The following is a 17,896-nucleotide window of genomic DNA, read 5'->3' on the forward strand; positions in this document are numbered from 1 at the left end:
GCCCCACACTGTTGCAGTTATCCTTTACTTGGCTTCCTCCTTCTGACTTTCCTATGTTAATCCAGTTCCTGCCCTGACACCCAAAGAGGCTGACATTAGGCAGGCAGCTGCTGCTTTTGTTGAAACTCTCTGCCAGTGATCCTCCCATGAGTTCCAGCAGCCTTGAGAGTGCAACAACTTCCTAGGTCGTACATGATGTGCCCCACTACTCTCATGACTTCACACTGATGTCACCTCTGCCAACAAATGTTTCTTCTGTGTCTCAGCCCCAGTGGCTGTTGTGTGGAGGCAGAATGGCAGGGTCATCTCTAGTCCAGCTACTGTGACAGGTGTCACGAGGTGCTCATGCAGCTATGATAATGTGTCTTCTCACTTCCTTGGTCTTCAAAGGTCTAGGCCACAAGTCTGAAAACCACAATCGCAATTATTCAAAACAACTAAAACCCCAAAGCCAGAAAAAAATTATCCTGGGAAAACAATAAGAATTCTTTAAGAGAATTTGATGATGTTTTGTTAAGATAATTTATTTTAGAAATATTAAAATGGCAGAACCTTTGCTATCCAAATTTTTTATGTATAACTTCCCAGTTAATAATGAAGAACGAAACAAGCAGAAGAACTGTATTCATAAAAAAACAGATTTGAGAACAGAGTACAGGAAAAAATGAAGTATAATTGAAAGATAAATTGTATTGATAAAGAAATAGATCAGAACAGAACATGGCTAAGGATGATGGGTCTGTGAACACCCAACTCATAGCCCCCAACATCAGAACTGTCATGACGGGCAACCAGTCTTTTGATGAACTCCATCAAAAGTCACAACAGGTTACCACTGTATGTACAATAGCTGCTAAGGGCTAAATGTCGAGAAATTTTATCCTTCACAAACATAGATTTACAATAACGACATTTCTTCCTTTACAAAGGAAATACCAATATTTCAATTAATGCGTAATACTTACATGTAAACTCAATGCTGTAAATAACTTTATAGGTATTATCTACAGCACAAACAACATGATGATATGAACATATTAAAATACATGTCAAATCCTAAACGAACAATATAAACATCTGAATATCCTGTTATCAATACTTTATCGGAAATAGTCATACAAATAGAAAAAGTAGATGCCATGTTGTAGCCCCATAGAAACTGCCAGCATGGCCTAAGACCTGCCTGTAGACTGTCTTACATACAAGAGATACAATGTTTTCCTTTAAGACAGAATGTGTCAAGACAGACTCGAAAAAGAGTTAAGATATTTCTCGAAAAGTAAACTATATAGTTGCATGCCTTTAAAAATGCAGACATAAAATGATCACTACAGTTTTACCTGGGTAAACTGTAGAAAGATTTGTAGAGCATTATCACCTACATACTGTGAAATATCATTGTGCCATCCTCCATTTTTTTTTATGTCTCGTCAGATTCGAATATGAGTTAAGACATTTCTCAAAACGGAAACTATATAACTGCCCACATTTTAAAACACAGACATAGAAGAATCCCAGTTTCTCCTGGGTAAACTGTAGAAAGACTCATAACTTCCTAAGATTTCAGCGAGAGCTTTTTCTAAGTACTTTACTGCCTTGGTCGTCAGATAATATTTTTGGGGGTAACGTATTTTCGCGCTTGAGTCATAAAGACTCATTGTCTTATGACCCAAGTATGTTATCTTTACTCTAATACCTGTTTTCGCAGTGTAACCACAATGGTTTAACAACGTCTGCTTTAATGTTAGGGCAATTTGTTTATAATAGCCCTTTAACTCGGCACCTAGTTCCCCCAGAAGACTGCTGTTGCCTTCCAGGTTCTCATCTCCCTGGACAAAGACATACAGGGTTAGGAGACTGCCCTGGGAAATATGAAGCACATCCCAGATAACTTCCTGCTTCTCTTGCAAGCCCAGATCCAAAGCCCAGCTCTTAGAGATAACCAGTGTTCCTTTACGCAGTGAGCCCAATTCTGTCCGGACTAAGTGCTCATAGCCTTCATGTAGTGAGAATGGTTCCATGCAGAGGGCTTCTGGAGAGCGTATCAACTTTCCAGGCATCTCTAGACAAGAAAAGAAAGAACAAATTATAAAAGTAAAATGCCCGGAATGTTGTGTGTGACACATCACCAAGCAGTTTGTAAGTCCCACACTTTGTAGCCCAACCGATAAGGTGAACACAAGATACCAAACACTGATTCAAGAACTGGAAGGAGGTAGATGCAAGGGGGACTTGGACACTCAAATGGCCAAAGAGGGAGCCATGGAAGCAGCTGAACACTCACAGTCTCAGAGGCTTCCTCTGAGGAACTCCACGGATGAGAAAAGTCAGGTAGCAAAGGACAGACTAATGTTGAGGACAGAACAGTCAGGTGATGAAACAGGAGAAAAGCATGGAGAAATGGGGAGGCTCCACAGAGCAAAGCAGGGAGAAGAGTGCATTGCCAGAGCTCCAGGGATGGGTAGAGGACACCTCAGAGAGGACCACAAGGGCTGGTAGGCTTTCCCGGTGAACACAGACTGGCAGTCCCAGCCATAAGGTAGCATATAGTTCTTCAAAGCCTTGTATCCAGTAAAGGAATTTGAAGCAACACTTTCATCTTCTACCTGACAGGTTAAAATTACAGAAGAAATTTCTTTTATTTGCCTCCCTATCCTGAAATTGTAACATGTTGCCAGGTGCTATCATGTTTGTTTGTGTGTGTGTGTGTGTGTGTGTGTGTGTGTGTGTGTGTGTGTATCAAGTAACTCAAGGGACTTGATAACAAGTAACACTCCCAGTGCAGGAGCCTGGAGACATCTTTCACCACAGAGCCCAGTTGAGCAAGAAGGCTGGAACCTAAGTCACAGCAACCAATCTAGGCAGCCACAGTGAAACTACCTGGAAGGTGAGCACTCTGTTGAGCAGCATCAGGATTGCCATAAGGAAAGCAGCTAAAGGGACGGTGTGTCAGTCTGCTTGATTGAAGTGTGTGTTTCTATTGCTTAGAAATGCATGAGAAGAGAAAGGTAATTTTAAATTTCTCATAAATCCAATAAGTTTTGCAAAGCACAATCAAAGTCTCAATTGAACCCTGTGTTCCTAATAGAAACAGAAGTCAGATTATAAGGACAAAAGGAAACGACCAAATTAGAGTTTGATGATACTGAACTGCATTCCACTTCCCTCAATAAAACATAGCCGTAGAGAGGCTGCTAAGAGTAGTTTAATGTATTAATAAGTAGATGGGTACATTTTACTTTGTGTTTATTTGTTTCTTAACTTGAAATAGGGTCTCGTACAGCCCAGGCTGGCCCCCAAGTCACTATGTGGCCAAGAGTGACTGTAAATTTCTGATCCACCTACATATCCCTCCAAAGATTTTAAATCACAAGTGTACAACCATGCCTAGTATTAGGGTTTTATAGAGTACAGGGTATTGAAGTCAGAGGTTCTTGCATGCTAGGCAAGCATTCTTCCAACTAAGAAATGTCAGCAGTTTTGGTTTATGTTAAAAGCAGCTATATCTGGAAGGCAGGAAGGCTGGTCAGGAAAGGGTTTGTGGAGGGTGTGAGAAGCATGCATTTTCAGAGACTGTAAGGTTCTGGGGTGAGTTCACATGAGGCTCCAGTGTCTTAAAACCAGAATGAAATCAGAGAACTGAGATCAGGGCAGGGGTACCTGAGTGTAAGTTACAGAAGCCCTATTGTACAAGAGACTGGGACAAGCAAGCTAGAAATGGTCTGAAGACAAACAAGAAGAACTGGATGTGGATGTGTGAAGATCAGTGTACAGGAAGGGCAGTGTCCATGCCAGGCTGTGCTGCTCAGCTCTGATGGAAACCGGCCTGCCATGAGGCCTGGCCAGGCGAACACTCTCACTGTTCTGCTGCAAACAGTAGGGCTACATTTCCCCCTGGCCTGAGACTTGGCAGTGATGTCAGCTTAACCTGCTGTGGCACTTGACAAGAACCTTGAAGGGATAATGAAGCCTGGTTCCTCCATGTTCTTGCTCTAGTTCCAGCTACTAAAGAAGCAGGCTGTATCAGAGCTAGCTATTGTGAAGGGAAAAGCTCACAGCTTTATTGAAAGCAATGAATAAACTTTTGATAGGGAACCAGAGATGGGTAAATTAGCTGTTGGTATGTGAGGAGTTTTCAGGTTGCCCAAGCCCAGAAAGCAATCTTCCAACCCCCTCAGCCCAACATCAGTTGATTATTAATCTCTGTTCCTTTACCTGCTCTGGCATGCATCAGGTGCTTCACCCATTCCTCTGGGGTAAACCTCTTCACACAGCCACCTTCCACGTACCAGGACTGGGGCTCTGCAGTGAACACTGCACAGCAGAATCTCTCCACTCTGAGCGCACACACATATGCACACACAGCTCCGGATTTGTGTACTTCGATGAATTTACAGGTGTATTTTATGTTCTCCTTCTCCCCACAGAAGTGAGTGACAGGCAGCTGTTGGATGCACCTTCCTATTTCACTCTCTAGAAGCACAAGATCACTCTTCTCTGCTTCAAAACCAATAATTTGCTTGGTTTTGCCATCCAAGCCAATGAACAAATATCCCCCTTCAGTGTTTGCAAATGCAGAAACAGTTTGAGGGAGAATCTCTAAAATCTTTTCCTTAGGAGTCAATTTTACTTCAGCATGTGTGGATTTCGTGAAACAGAATGTCTCCCCATAGGCAAGCCAGTCTCTGTTAAATAAGGTAAGACGTTCTTTAAGTGGTTCATTACAGATGATTTTTCCAGAACTTGTTCTGGATTTGAGGAACTGCAATGCAACCACTGCTTTGAGTTCAACTGAGAATGAGAAGATTCTTATATACAAGTTCGTTTTCCAGGTGGTGATCCCCGGACCTCTCTGATTCGGCTTCCATGGTTTCACAAAAATGAAAAAGTAGTCTTTGTGCTGCATGAAGTCTAGATAGTCATGAGGAAGGTGCACGATACTGGGTAAGGAATATACCAAATCCAGTCCCATTCCATCTCTGGTGAAGCTGTAGTTTTGATTTTTAATGTGAGCCTTGACCACGCCCCCTCCAGAATTCAGCAGGGTACACACAGTCAGTAATATACTTTTGGCTTCTTTTCTTCTCAGTTGAATATCTTTCATTGAATTCCTATTTTTCTCTCCAAGTGTGATTTCTCCAATAAACAGAACCAGTTCAGCATAGTCTGTCTCCTGATCAACAATGATGTTCGTTTTCCAATTTCTGTATCTGTTTCTCAGATGAAGTCCTTCACTGGAAGACACACAGAGTCATTTCAGAAGGACCTACATAGTTAGAGGCAGCTCTGCTTTACCACACATAGAACACAACCATCTCAGCTGCTCTGGATGAGCAAGTATGAAGGTCAGATGTGACATTTGTTTAGGGACTGTGGTACTTTGAATATCCTTGGTCCATGGAAAGTGTCACTTGTAGGAGGTGTGGCCTTATTAGAAAAGGTGTGTCCTTGTTGGAGGAAGTGTGTTACTGGGTAGATGGTCTTAGAGGACTCCTAGTGTTCAAGCTCTGTTTAGGGCAGAAGGGAGTCCCATCCTGGTTGCCTTAGGATTAAAATGTAGTACTATTGGCCTCCAGGATCATGTCTGTCTGCATGCTGCTATCTTTTCACTATCATAGTAATGGACAGAACCTCTGAAACTGTAAGCCAAGTCCAATTAGATGTCCTTCATAAGGGTTACCTCAGTTGCAGTGTCTCTTGACAGCAATAAAACCTCAAAATAAGACAGAAGTTGATATCAGAGACTGACTATAGCTGTGATAGGCCTGACCAAGGTTTTGTTTGGAGGGAATGTGGATTTTGGAACTTTGTGTTGGGAAAGCAATGGAATGCTTTAATTTAGGATTAATGGGCCATAGTAGTAGAAATATGGAATACATTGGTGTTGAAAGTGATTTGAATTCTGGGGTCCTGGCTGAAGATGTTTCAGAGGAGCAGAAATTTACTATGTTGTCTAGAGATCATTCTTATGATATTTTGGTGAAGAATGTTGCTGATTTTTTAACTTTTTTGAAGAGTCTGCTAGAGGATGAGATGAGATTCTGATTATTGCATTGACTTTGTCTTCTTGTTTATTCCCATGAAGTACATTGTCTATCAAGCACAGTTATCTTAGAGAGGAAAAAATGCAACATGTCTGGGTCAAATATTAAAGGGTGACCTGGAACTAGAATGGGGCTAAATTCTGTTCCCGAGGATATTAAATGCAATTAAGCAAATGGTGAACTCATGCCAGGCTCCCATAGAGATAAGGTTATTGTTTATGCTTCTGCAGTTGAATAAGGGGTAGCTACACCATGCTAGGTGTTATTATGACATGGTTATTGTTTCCATTTGGACTTTTCCTTTCAACTACAATCCAGAACTTGTAAAGATCTTGTGATAATATTGAGATGTTAGAAATGCCAAAGCCATGGGATACCTGCTGAGAAAAGCTCCTTGTAGTGGGTTTGGGCTAATGCTACTTGTATTATGTTCATTTGTGTCCCCCAAATTGCCCAAGAATACACATGTCCCCGTGCAAGACACCGAGGGACCCTGCCCCCACTTTGCTTTGATTGTTAAATAAAGGTACTGGCAGCCAATGACTGGGCATGGCAGACAGAGGCAGGACTTTTAGATTCCTGGGGAAGGGACTGAGGAAGGAGGGAGGAAGGAGATCTGCCATGCCTGGAGAAGGAGAGGGAGAGGAAAGATCACTCTTTCCCCACCCCCTTTCAGCAGGAAGTTGCTATGGAGACTCATCATCCTTATCCCTTGGTTTTGAGTGTCTGGTTATGGATATTTTATAAATTATAAGTAGGTTGTAATTATAAGAGATAATTTGAAAATGGTCATAATTTTTGACGAGGAGGAAAGTAAATAGAGAGCTTAGTCTTGGGGATTTCTATCTTTCCTCTCCTCTTCCCTGTCCTTTCTTTCTGAGGTAAAGGTAAGGGGGTTAAAAGAAAGAAAGGGGGATAGAGTAATTTTAGAGGAAATTAGATAAATGGGAAAGGATTACTAAATTTACTCTTAAAGAAAACATTTTATTGCCATAATCATACATTGATAGAAATCTTTACATTTTGATGAAGAATTAAAATTATATTTTCTTACCTTAGCACGGAATTAATATATTGATACAGGTTTAAGGTTGTCATCGGTATAAATTTTTGTATATTGATACCAATTTTAAAATGAATTTTGTTACTCTTAGATCGCCATTGTTCCAATGCAACTCATTTAAGAATTCAAGGCTTAGACCCAGTCCTTCTAATAGCTGCTGTTACAAACTGTTTAGGATGAATAAGTAAAGCAAGTTAAAGGCCAGATAGTAAACTCATAGTAATATTAGACTTAATTATACTAAAATGTTTTCAATATCATTCAAATATTAATAGCTAAGAGTAGTCAAGATTTAACACTTCAGATATAATATGTAGACAGATAGTCTTCAAAGCATCAGAGATCCACAGAATATGGCATTTAAAATCATTACATTATTAATAGATTTTTTGACTAGGGACCATGTCTATTCCTGACAGTATCCCCTTCACACTTCAAAGAACGTACTGATCATCATTACCTCCTTATGGAGCTGCTCCAATTGTGGCAAGGTAGCCACTGGGCAAGAATCATCTGCAGACAAAAAATACTATCCAGGAAAAGACACATGATGCAGGACAGTCTACAGATTAGCTCTGCTAAGACCAGGTAAGCTAGTTCTTCATAATTCCTGCTTCACTTAATGTCATTCAGATGGTTAGAAGCCAGGAGCCTGAAGACAGATGCTCCAACGTTATGAGGAATATAGGGGACTGTCCAGGCAGTCATCTGTCTCTACAAATTGTTTAAGATTTAGAAGCTATGTTTTTGTGCTTCCTCTATATTCAGGTAATATTTAATTCAGCCTTGGATCTCGGATGGGGTTGTTTAGTTATAGCCTCATAACAAACTTAAGTTGTTTAACATTCAGGATGATTATCTAGATTTGAAAGGATGGTTTTCAGATGTTAATCCAAGTTAAAATCAAAACATGTTTCAGGTATAGAATTGTAAACTCTTTAAGTTAGGATAGATGATGGAGAAATTTATTTAAATGCCACATATGATAAACTGGATGTTGTCATGTATATCATATCATATACAATTACATTATAATTTGAATAATTGTTATAATTGTGTTCAATTTATATATGAGAGAAAGAACCTTTTTAAGTGGACAAAAAGGGGTAAATATAGTGGGATTCATATAATTCTGCTTGCATTATGTTAATTTGTGTTCCCAAAATTGCAGGAGAGTGTGCATGTCTGCATGCAAGATACTGAGGGACCCTGTGTCCAGTTGGAAGTGGCATTATTAGGTAGTGTGTCTTTGTTTGTATTGACATGTCTTTGTTAGAGGAAGTGTGTCACTGTGTAGGTGGGCTTTGAGGGCTCCTAGTGCTCAAGGTCCACATAGTGCAGAAGAGAGTCCTCTCTTGGCTGCCTTTGGATCAAGATAGATCTCTAAGCTCCTCCAGCACCATGCCTGCCTTTCTTCTCACCATGATGACAGTGGACTGAACCTCTGAACCTGGAAGCGAGCCCCAATAAAATGTTTGCTCTTATAAGAGATGCCTTGGAAATGGAGTCTCTTCACAGTAGTAAAGCCCAACTAAGACAGGGACTGTTGGGACAATTTTGAACTGAATACAGTAACTTGCACATTTTGTAAAATTCAAATTTATTGTAATGACTGTATATAATCCTGATGTAATTGTTTTGAATTAAGAAACATCATAAGTAAGAAGTCTCAGAGTTATTATTTCTGTGAACTGAGAGGACGGGTAAAAAACACTATGTTACAGCTTCCATTTGCAGGAAAGCATTCTCTTTCTCTTTCTTTCTTTCTTTCTTTCTTTCTTTCTTTCTTTCTTTCTTTCTTCCTTCCTTTCGTTTGTTTGTTTGTTTGTTTGTTTTGTTTTCAAGATAGGGTTTCTCTTTACAGCCCTGGCTGTCCTGGAACTCACTTTATAGACCAGGCTGGCCTGGAACTCAGAAATCTGCCTGCCTCTGCCTACCGAGTGCTGGGATTAAAGGCGTGCGCCACCACGCCCAGCAGCATTCTCTTTCTTTAATGAAGGTGTTCTCTAATCTAAATCTCTCTCCTGGTGTTGCTTCTATGTTCTGGAACCTAGATTTTCTCTTTTCATTCTCTCAGGACATTTTCCCTGATCTTATGAAGCCATATTTGAGCATTGTTCTTCTAAGTATGACAAAAAAAAAAAAATCAATTTACATACTGAAAATCTTTCACACTTCCTGGCTTGTCATGCTGTCCATCCTGAAGAATATTTCCTGGGCACTTGAGTTGAACAGAGGGCTGTGTGGATGTCTGTGTATTCATATCTTTCACCAACTGTGGGGTGTTTCCATCCATCTTTTCTTCAAATACCTTCTCAACTCTTTCTATCTTCAGATTCTGTGGACAGAAACAATTAGTGTGTTAGTCTTCATAACACCGGTCGACACAGTGTTGGGCTCTGTATGTTTTCTTCAATTCTTTTTTATGCTCTGTGAGCTTCCAGGTTTCACTGGTCTTTTCATAGCCGTTTGTATTCTGATGCTATGCTGCTTCCTCAAGAGGTGTTGCCCCAGACTAGCAGTCCATCACTCAGGTGATCTCATGTGAAACTTCTCCCCATTTTAACTGGTCAATAATGGCCGGAGCCTCTGATTGGGCAGAGGAAGGGAAAGGTGGGACTTGGAGATTGAGAGTGGGTGCAGGTAGTGAGAGAAGAAGAGGGGAGGGGAATGAAAGAGGACTGAAGAAGAGGAGGAAGTCATGATGGACCAGAACCACATGGCCAGGAGAAACCTCAAGTAGCAAGGGGTCTAATTGGTGGGGAAAAGTTAGCAGAGTGGTAGATTACCCCAATCTAGGCTTATGGTGGGTAAGTACAATGACTTCATTATGTGCTTTTTATATAGGCTTATTAGGGCTGGAAATTATAGCAATAAGATTTTCTTGCAACTGTGGTATAGTGGTTTGAATAGGTTTAGCCCCCTATAGATTCATATGCTAGAGGGCCTGGACATTTGGAGTGGCACTATTAAGAGGTATGGCCTTGATGGAGGAAGTGTGTCACTGTGGGGTTGGGCTTTGAGGTCTCCACCTAAGCTCAGGCCACATAAAATGTGGAAGAGAGTCTCCTTCTGGCTGCCTTTGAATGAAGAGTCTAGAACTCTCAGTTCTTCCAGTACCATGTCTGCATGGATGTTGCCATGCTCCCACCATTAGGAGAAGGACTGAATCTCTGAAACAGTTAGCCATTCCAGTTAAATGCTATCGTTTACAAGAGTCACCTTGGTCATGGTGTCTCTTCAGAGCAATGAAACCCTAACTAAGACAAGTGGTCAAAACAATACAGATTTATCACTGCTCAAAGTGCCGAGAATAATTGCTTTTTCTCAAATAGAATATCAAGATGATCTGCACTGTAAAGTTTGAGGAACATTTTAGAAGGGAGTGTGTGGGGCAAGGGGCTACGCGCAGACAGCCTGGTTTTTAGTCGAGGCTAGATCTTGAACCCTGGGACCCGGTGGTGATAATTCACCTACATGGGATGGCAGGTGTTTGACCATGTCTCCTGGACTCCTGGCTCCTGTCAAAGTTACTGTCCCACAGCCCCCACAGGAGAGGCGTGGCTATCAGCCACATAGGAAAAGCACCAAGCCTTCCCACATGCAAATAAGATTTTCCCCAAAGTCTCAGTCCAAGTCAATGAGATGTGCCTGCTGTCGAACCCTGAATCACACCCAGAACTGTATATAAATCCATTGGGGGGGGGGCTGGTGAGATGGCTCAGTGTTTAAGAGCACCGACTGCTCTTCCAAAGGTCCTGAGTTCAAATCCCAGCAACCGCATGGTTGCTCACAACCATCTGTAATGAGATTTGACAGTCTCTTCTGTAGTGTCTGAAGACAGCTACAGTGTACTTATATATAATAAAGAAATAAGTATTTAAAAAAATAAATCCATTCAGGGAATTAAAAGTATGTGAGAACTATTCCTTCGTCTGAATCTTTTGTTCCAAGAGCTGTATGTAACACTTGGGAAGAGATCTTATCTCCTGGAGAGCCATCTGAGGTCCTACTGTACTCCTCACTGGATTGTCAGCTTTTCATAGGCCTAGCCTGTCCTGACTCAGTTCAGAGAGGCTCAGAGTTACCCAGCGACCTGGATGGCATGGCAGAGATTTTGTCTCCCTGCCTGCACTCACTTCCCTTCGCTGGAACCTTCCCACCTAGTCTGGACAGAGATCTCCAGGGAAAACCTCTGGTACCCAGGCCCACAGAAGTACATGAAGAATGGCAAAGCTGACAGCTAGAGGCTGGAGAAATGGAACTGTGGTTAAGAGAAGTTGCTGTCCTTTCAGAGGACTCAGGTTTGGTTTGCTGTATTGATCTGACCGAAATGAGAATATTGATTTCTTTAAAAAACATACAAACATTGTAAGAGTATATTTTCATTTTAACCCCAGGTATGGAAAGGGACTACTTCAGATTGCCTACAGCAGCTGAGTATGATTTGCTTTGTGCTCTAGCAGAAGCATGGTTTGTCAGCTGTAGATAGTTCTGTGATGATATGACATTCGGAAATTTGGAACTCTTCCGAGGGTCTATAAATGCTATGACCATGAGAGGCAAGACTACTGTCGGTTGGTCTTGATCATTGTTGATGGGCTGTCGGTTGGTGTCAGTTGGTTGTGGTTTCTGAAGTAATCTTGTCCAAATAAGAAACAACAACAACAACAACAACAACCACAACACTTTTGATATGTTGACGGCAAAAGTAGCTAAAAGTCTGACTACAAGGTATGCCCCATGAGTGGTGAGGCAGAATGGAAAATTTTATTTTAGAGGTTGTAGAGGAAAATTGCAGGGGACAAAGGGATGACATTTTTGAAGATTCCAGCAAATAAAAATTATCGTGGTTTCTTCTGCTTGGATATACCCTACTTTGCTCCCAAAGGGAACTTTCTGTTTTAGTGTTTATATGTGCATTTGTTTTTCTTCTTCCTATATTCCATTTCATAAGAAGTGTGAAGAATGACTGTACAACAAGAAAAACTATGGGTGGAGGTGGAAGCACATGGGAGACAAGGATACCAGAAAAGGAAGAACAAAAATGCTCAGACCCAGTGATAGAGCAAGAGAATGGGAGTTTTCCCCAAGAGGAAAGGGGGAATGAAACTGGGCTGGCAGCAGATTGTGGTCCTTTCCAGTGTTGTGCACTTTCAGTGTCCAGTCCCTGCAGTCCCTGGGAGGGATGAGGAGCTTGGTGGGTATCTGCACAGGACACAAGATCAGAAAAAGAATGGAACAGACAGTTTTGAAGAAAAGATTAATGTCAAATAAACTACACTGCCAGAGATAGAGGAAGGGTAGCCTAGGGATACCAAATCACCATCAGCTTTCCCAGTAATTATACAGCATGTGCCTGCTAACCATGTGGAACATGGATATGATGATTCAGGGTGGCATCCTAGGAGAGATCCAAGGTGTTTTAAAGAGGCTCTGATATCATAGAGGATATACTCACCTTATGTGAAAGAAATTCTGAATACTGGGATACCCCAAATGGAAGTATTCTGTGCCAGAACCTTCCCCTAATGAGTAAAGATTTCAAGGGACCAATCAATGGGCATTGGATAAAGAAGGTGGGCTGGGAGATTTAGAGAGGAGAGAGAGTACAGGAGAGAAGGAAGGAAGATGGAGGAAGAGAAGGAAGATCCAGATTCTGCATGACTTTAAATAGCCACAGGTAGCTATGAGTATCTTATAAGGGGTGGATAATGAAGTACAATTTGTCTTATCTAGGTGGGCTCTGAATTTATTGTGTGGACATTTTGTGGAGTGAGAACTTACTGATATAAATCTGACTGATAGATTACAAGCATGTAGAGTTTATTTTACCTGGTTACTGGGATTTGTGACAGCTAGCTACAGGGGGCATAATGACTGGGAAGGTGAGCAGAATCCCCAGCAAGAGATGGGCAGTCTCTGCATGGGGCTAGCCATGGGGGTGGTGGGAAAGTTGGGGTCAGAGAGTAGCTGGTGTTAGCATGGGAAGGTGTTTTTTTTTTTTTTTTTTTGCTTTTTGTTGTTTTTGTTGTTTGTTTGTTTGTTTTTATAATTTCACTCTAGAGGTGGCACCCAATATGGGGCAGGAATCCACTGGAAATTTGGAATTCTTCTGGGCAATCAGAGCAGAGGTGTAGTATGAGCAGAATTGGGTCATGTGATGGCTCAGGTGGGGGTGGGGGGGGCGGCAGGCAGGAACTTGAAACAAAGAAAACAGGCAGCTTCTACACACAGGCTCTTAGGTCCCCTGTTGTGAAAAGGGCAGGCTGCTCTGAGTCACAGAGAGCTGGAGAATGGAAGCTGCCTTCTTCCTTGGCAGATGTTGACTGGAGTATGTTTTAATTCAAAGGCTCGTATCTTTGCTTTTAGGATAGATTTACATACAGATTTTGTCTGAATCACATGGAGAATTTCCCCTGTGGTTCAGAATTAGGATAGGGAAAATTACTGACTCCTAAGTAGAGAGCAGTGACAATTGCCTGGTATGAACAGGTATTGATGGATATCTGTCACTCAAGGCAGAGAGCACAACAGACAGATGGTATGAAAGTTAGTACTAACATCGAATCTGTGGATCCAGGCAGAGAGCATAACAGATAGATGGTATATATAGTCCGCAAGATACTCATATTCTTTGAACGTGGGGTCCAAGGGAATTTTGTGATAATATCTTGGCATGACAAATTAGAACAGGCATAATAATAGGCTCATACAGTATTTTTTACTTTACTTCATTTGTTTTGAATTGTTTTATTATCGATATGAGCAGGATTATGAGCTTTGTGTTTGTTTTATTATTTCTCTGGAAGAGAAGGCAAGAAACAAGCTTTCCTGGTTGCTGATTGAAGAATATGCTGATTTGAGAGAAAGGTTTTATCTTTGCATTTTTAGACAAGGTGATTAGACTCTGGACATCTTCCAGAGTTATATGGATCAGATATGACAAAGGGAGACTGTCTCAGTCAGGGTTCTATTCCTGCACAAACATCATGACCAAGAAGCCAGTTGGAGAGGAAAGGGTTTATTTGGCTTACACTTCCATGCTGCTGTTCATCACCAAAGGAAGTCAGGACTGGAACTCAAGCAGGTCAGAAAGCAGGAGCTGATGCAGAAGTCATGGAGGGATTTTCTTTACTGGCTTGCTTCTCCTGACTTGCTCAGCCTGCTCTCTTATAGAACCCAAGACTACCAGCTCAGATATAGTCCCACCCACTAGGGGCCTTTCCCCCTTGATCACTAATTGAGGAAATGCCTTACTGTTGGATCTCATGGAGGCATTTCCTCAACTGAAGCTCCTTTCTGTGATAACTCCAGCTGTGTCAAGTTGACACAAAACTAGGCAGTACAGAGACCCTCTGCCTGAAGAACTAGATTCCGGAGAATCAAACAAAATATATCTTGATGACACTATAATTTTGTTTTGAGATTTATACATTACAGAATGTACAGCTTCGGTGAGTTTCTTTGGCAGACATGCTGAACTGACCTGCTTGAACTCCTAATCTCATGGACGTTCAGCCAGATCCAGTCAAGACACAGACATCAGAGTTTATAACAACAGTTGGTGTGGCTTTCTTAAGGACAACCAACTCCCTAATTTTCCCTACCCCACCCTCAAGATATCTCAGTGCCCATACTCAGCAGGAAGAGGTTATGAAGAGTCATCGTTCTGGTTCCCTGGGCTTGGGGGCTGGAGGTGGTTATCCTCAGGTTGTCTTTCTGAGACAAGAGTCTACCTGGATTGTGGTATGATAATCCCTGAGAAACACAGACATTGCCTTGCCCACTGCCAGGGCTTGGTCAATACTGTGGATAAAACAGAATATTCTGAGAGTCAAATGCCTCATATTGCCCAAGACAATGTGGGTCATTTCCCATTTTACAGGTATCTAACTCCACAGGAAAATAGATTTCGTCTTCTGGATTTGAAAGACAGACTGACTCTGCTCAAGTAGCCATGGAGACCACAGAGACCTGAGAACTATTTAGGTAGTGGACCATGGATGAAACTCTGTCATTTTAATTAGTACATGAATCCTAGATTATAATTTATTCTTCAATCTGACTACATTGACAGCTAAGGTAACTGTAGTTTGACATCTGGAAAACAAACATAGCACCTTACCCTAAGGTAATCCACCGCTGTATTTGCTCATTAATAAATTCATTAACTAGCTGAGACAGCTAGATTTCTTAGAGACTTCATGGTAAATGATACACAAGTTCAGATGTAAGCTTTCACAGATGTAACCTGTTCCTTTCTTATGTAAACTCAGTTTCCAGTGACTAAATGCCTCATATTTCCTCTTCTCCCTGTGCCACTGTCCTAACACTATTTTGTTGAGTTCTTATAAATTTGCCTAACCCTAATAAAACATTCCACTGTACAATCCAACTGTATACTCACAGATTCAAATTTTATGTTTTCTTTGATGTCTTTTAGCTGAATTTAAAGTGTTTCTCGGTGCTGAATCCACATTATCATCTATCATGCACAAATACACGTTTCCTTTGCTTGTCTTTCAGCCATAGACTTAAGGTGTTTCTCTTGCTAAACCATATGATCCAACTGTATAATCATAAACTTAAATAAATTTCCTTTGATTGCCTTTTAACTATAGACTTGAGGTATATCTCATGCTAAACTATACGATCAACTATGTTCACAAGGTCAAGGTTTAAATTTCCTTTGTCTCTCAGATATAAACTTAAAATTGTTTCTCATTTTGCTAAATTTATATATATTTAGTTTCCTAGACAGAAGGAAAAAGCTCTTTTTTCTCCTTCTCCTCCACAAAAGAGTTTTGTCTTTCCTAAGCTCATCTTAAAGACTGTTCATGTTGCTAGCAAATCTATGTGCTTTGTAAACTTTTAACCTACATCAAACCCACTCAAATCTACCTCTTGTGGACCAAATAGACTAATTCCAGATAAGTACACCTGCCAGTCAATAGCCTAAGTTCTCACTTGCTACCTATTCCAGATGGTAGGATTCTTCTGCTATGCCCTGGAATAAGGACTCTCTTTACCAACAACCACAAAGACCTAAGGGTTCCCCATGTACACCTATGAAAAAATTTTTTTCTCCCAAACATACTTAACTTTATTCTCTACCTTTAATATATATATATAAATTTTATTCTATGGAAATCATTGGTCTTTTGCCTGTATGTGTGAGGGAGTCGAACCCTCTAGAACAGGAGTTACAGACTGTTGTGAGTTGCCATGTGCATGCTGGGAAGTAAACTTGGATCCTTTGAAAGAACATCCAGTGTTCTTAACCACTGAGCCATCCCTTCAGCCCCATCATATAGCTTTTAAAGGCTATGAAAGCTCAAGGGAGACATATGTAAGAAGAGATTTATGTCCCTCATATGGGTGGAGGGACAAGGGAGGGTAAAGAGGAGCCCCATAAGCAAAGGGCATTCCACAGATGATAATATCACATTGAAACACTCAATTTGATGCAATTAATACCAATTAATAAGAGGCTCATGGGACTGGAAAAACATCACCATCAACAACACATCCATTTTCCTTCTGAGTTTCTATTTGAGGTGTTTGGAAGCTGTAGTTGCCTTTGCTGTTTGAACTCTAGGGGGCACTCACAGCTAAAATGACAACTACAGAACCAACCTCACAGGGTAGGGAATATGGTTGGAAGACTAAGGTGGGGCATTACAGTAACTTGGCCAATAGCAAGTAAATGCAACTTTCCTCATGGGACCACTGACGTTGGGAACTCCTTTGTCTCCAGGGCCTGAGTTTTCATGAGTAACTGGTGCTCTCAGTGCTGTCCCAATGTGGGCACTTAGGACTCTTTTATGCACTGTATATTTATAACTCTTTGAAGATGTGTTATGGGGCTGTGTGTTGTTGTTCTTAAATTTTTTGTAGGCATGTAAGATGCCTTTGGAGGCCAGAAGATGACATTAGGGTAACTGACTTTGGCTAAGTTAAGTGAATTGATATGTATATTACTTCATACTAAAGTGATTCATGTCATTTTTGTGGGGGAAAACCAAAGATCTACTTCTATAGCTAGGTCTGGGGGAGCATGCTGTAATCCCAGCTACCCAGAGACTACCTGAGACAAAAAAGATCACAAGTTCCAAGCAAGCTTGGAATGCACATTCAGTTCAAAGTCAGCATGACCAATTTAGCAAACCTTGTTCTCCAAATATCAAGTAATCGGAGGACTGGAGACAGAGTTCACAAGCAGAGCCCGTGCCCTGCATGTTCACAGCTCTAGGTTCAACTCCCAGAATACAAACATGAGTCTAACTTGGTAGCTTTGAGAAGGAGAAAGCACTGTTTTTGGTTGTAGGTACCCTGTTCTGCAAAAGCTCCCCTTACATGGCACACATCTTACAGCCGTTCAGTAACAGCTCCCAACAAGCAAGCCCACTTCCTGCTCACTGCTGTCCTAACTTCTACTTGTATCAAATCAGGTTCTTTAGATTCCTTATGTAAGTGACTGCATGCAGGGTGTGCCTGGCGTAGTTTACATAACATCCTGTCATTCAGGTCCATCATGTGCTTGGGACTTAAAACCATGCCAGGAAGTTTGGTAAAGTTAGGCAGGATGAGACGCTGAGACTCTGTGGGCATACACCTAAGACTTAGGATGTGGGGCAGTGGGCTGCACATAGACAGCCTGGTCTCCAGTTGAGCAAAGGTCTGAAACCCCAGGAACACTATGGATGGTGATTTCCACCTACGTGGGTCGGAAGGTATTTGATCATGTCTCCTGTACCCCTGGCTCCTATGGAAGTTACAGCCCCAT

General features: G+C 41.4%; 1 protein-coding gene across 1 annotated transcript; it reads right to left on the bottom strand.

The window, feature by feature from the left end:
• Positions 1-1,122: 1,122 nt before the first annotated feature.
• Positions 1,123-9,403, bottom strand: LOC147001438 (schlafen family member 2-like). Its single transcript, XM_085829255.1, is given in 4 exon segments — positions 1,123-2,062; positions 4,216-5,234; positions 5,301-5,320; positions 9,281-9,403. Coding segments are annotated over 4 exon segments (1,794 nt in total). The 3' UTR covers positions 1,123-1,430.
• Positions 9,404-17,896: the final 8,493 nt, after the last annotated feature.

Source organism: Mus caroli, unplaced genomic scaffold (genome assembly GCF_978045245.1).
Source record: "Mus caroli unplaced genomic scaffold, Mus_caroli_1 scaffold_13, whole genome shotgun sequence".
NCBI lineage: Eukaryota > Metazoa > Chordata > Mammalia > Rodentia > Muridae > Mus > Mus caroli.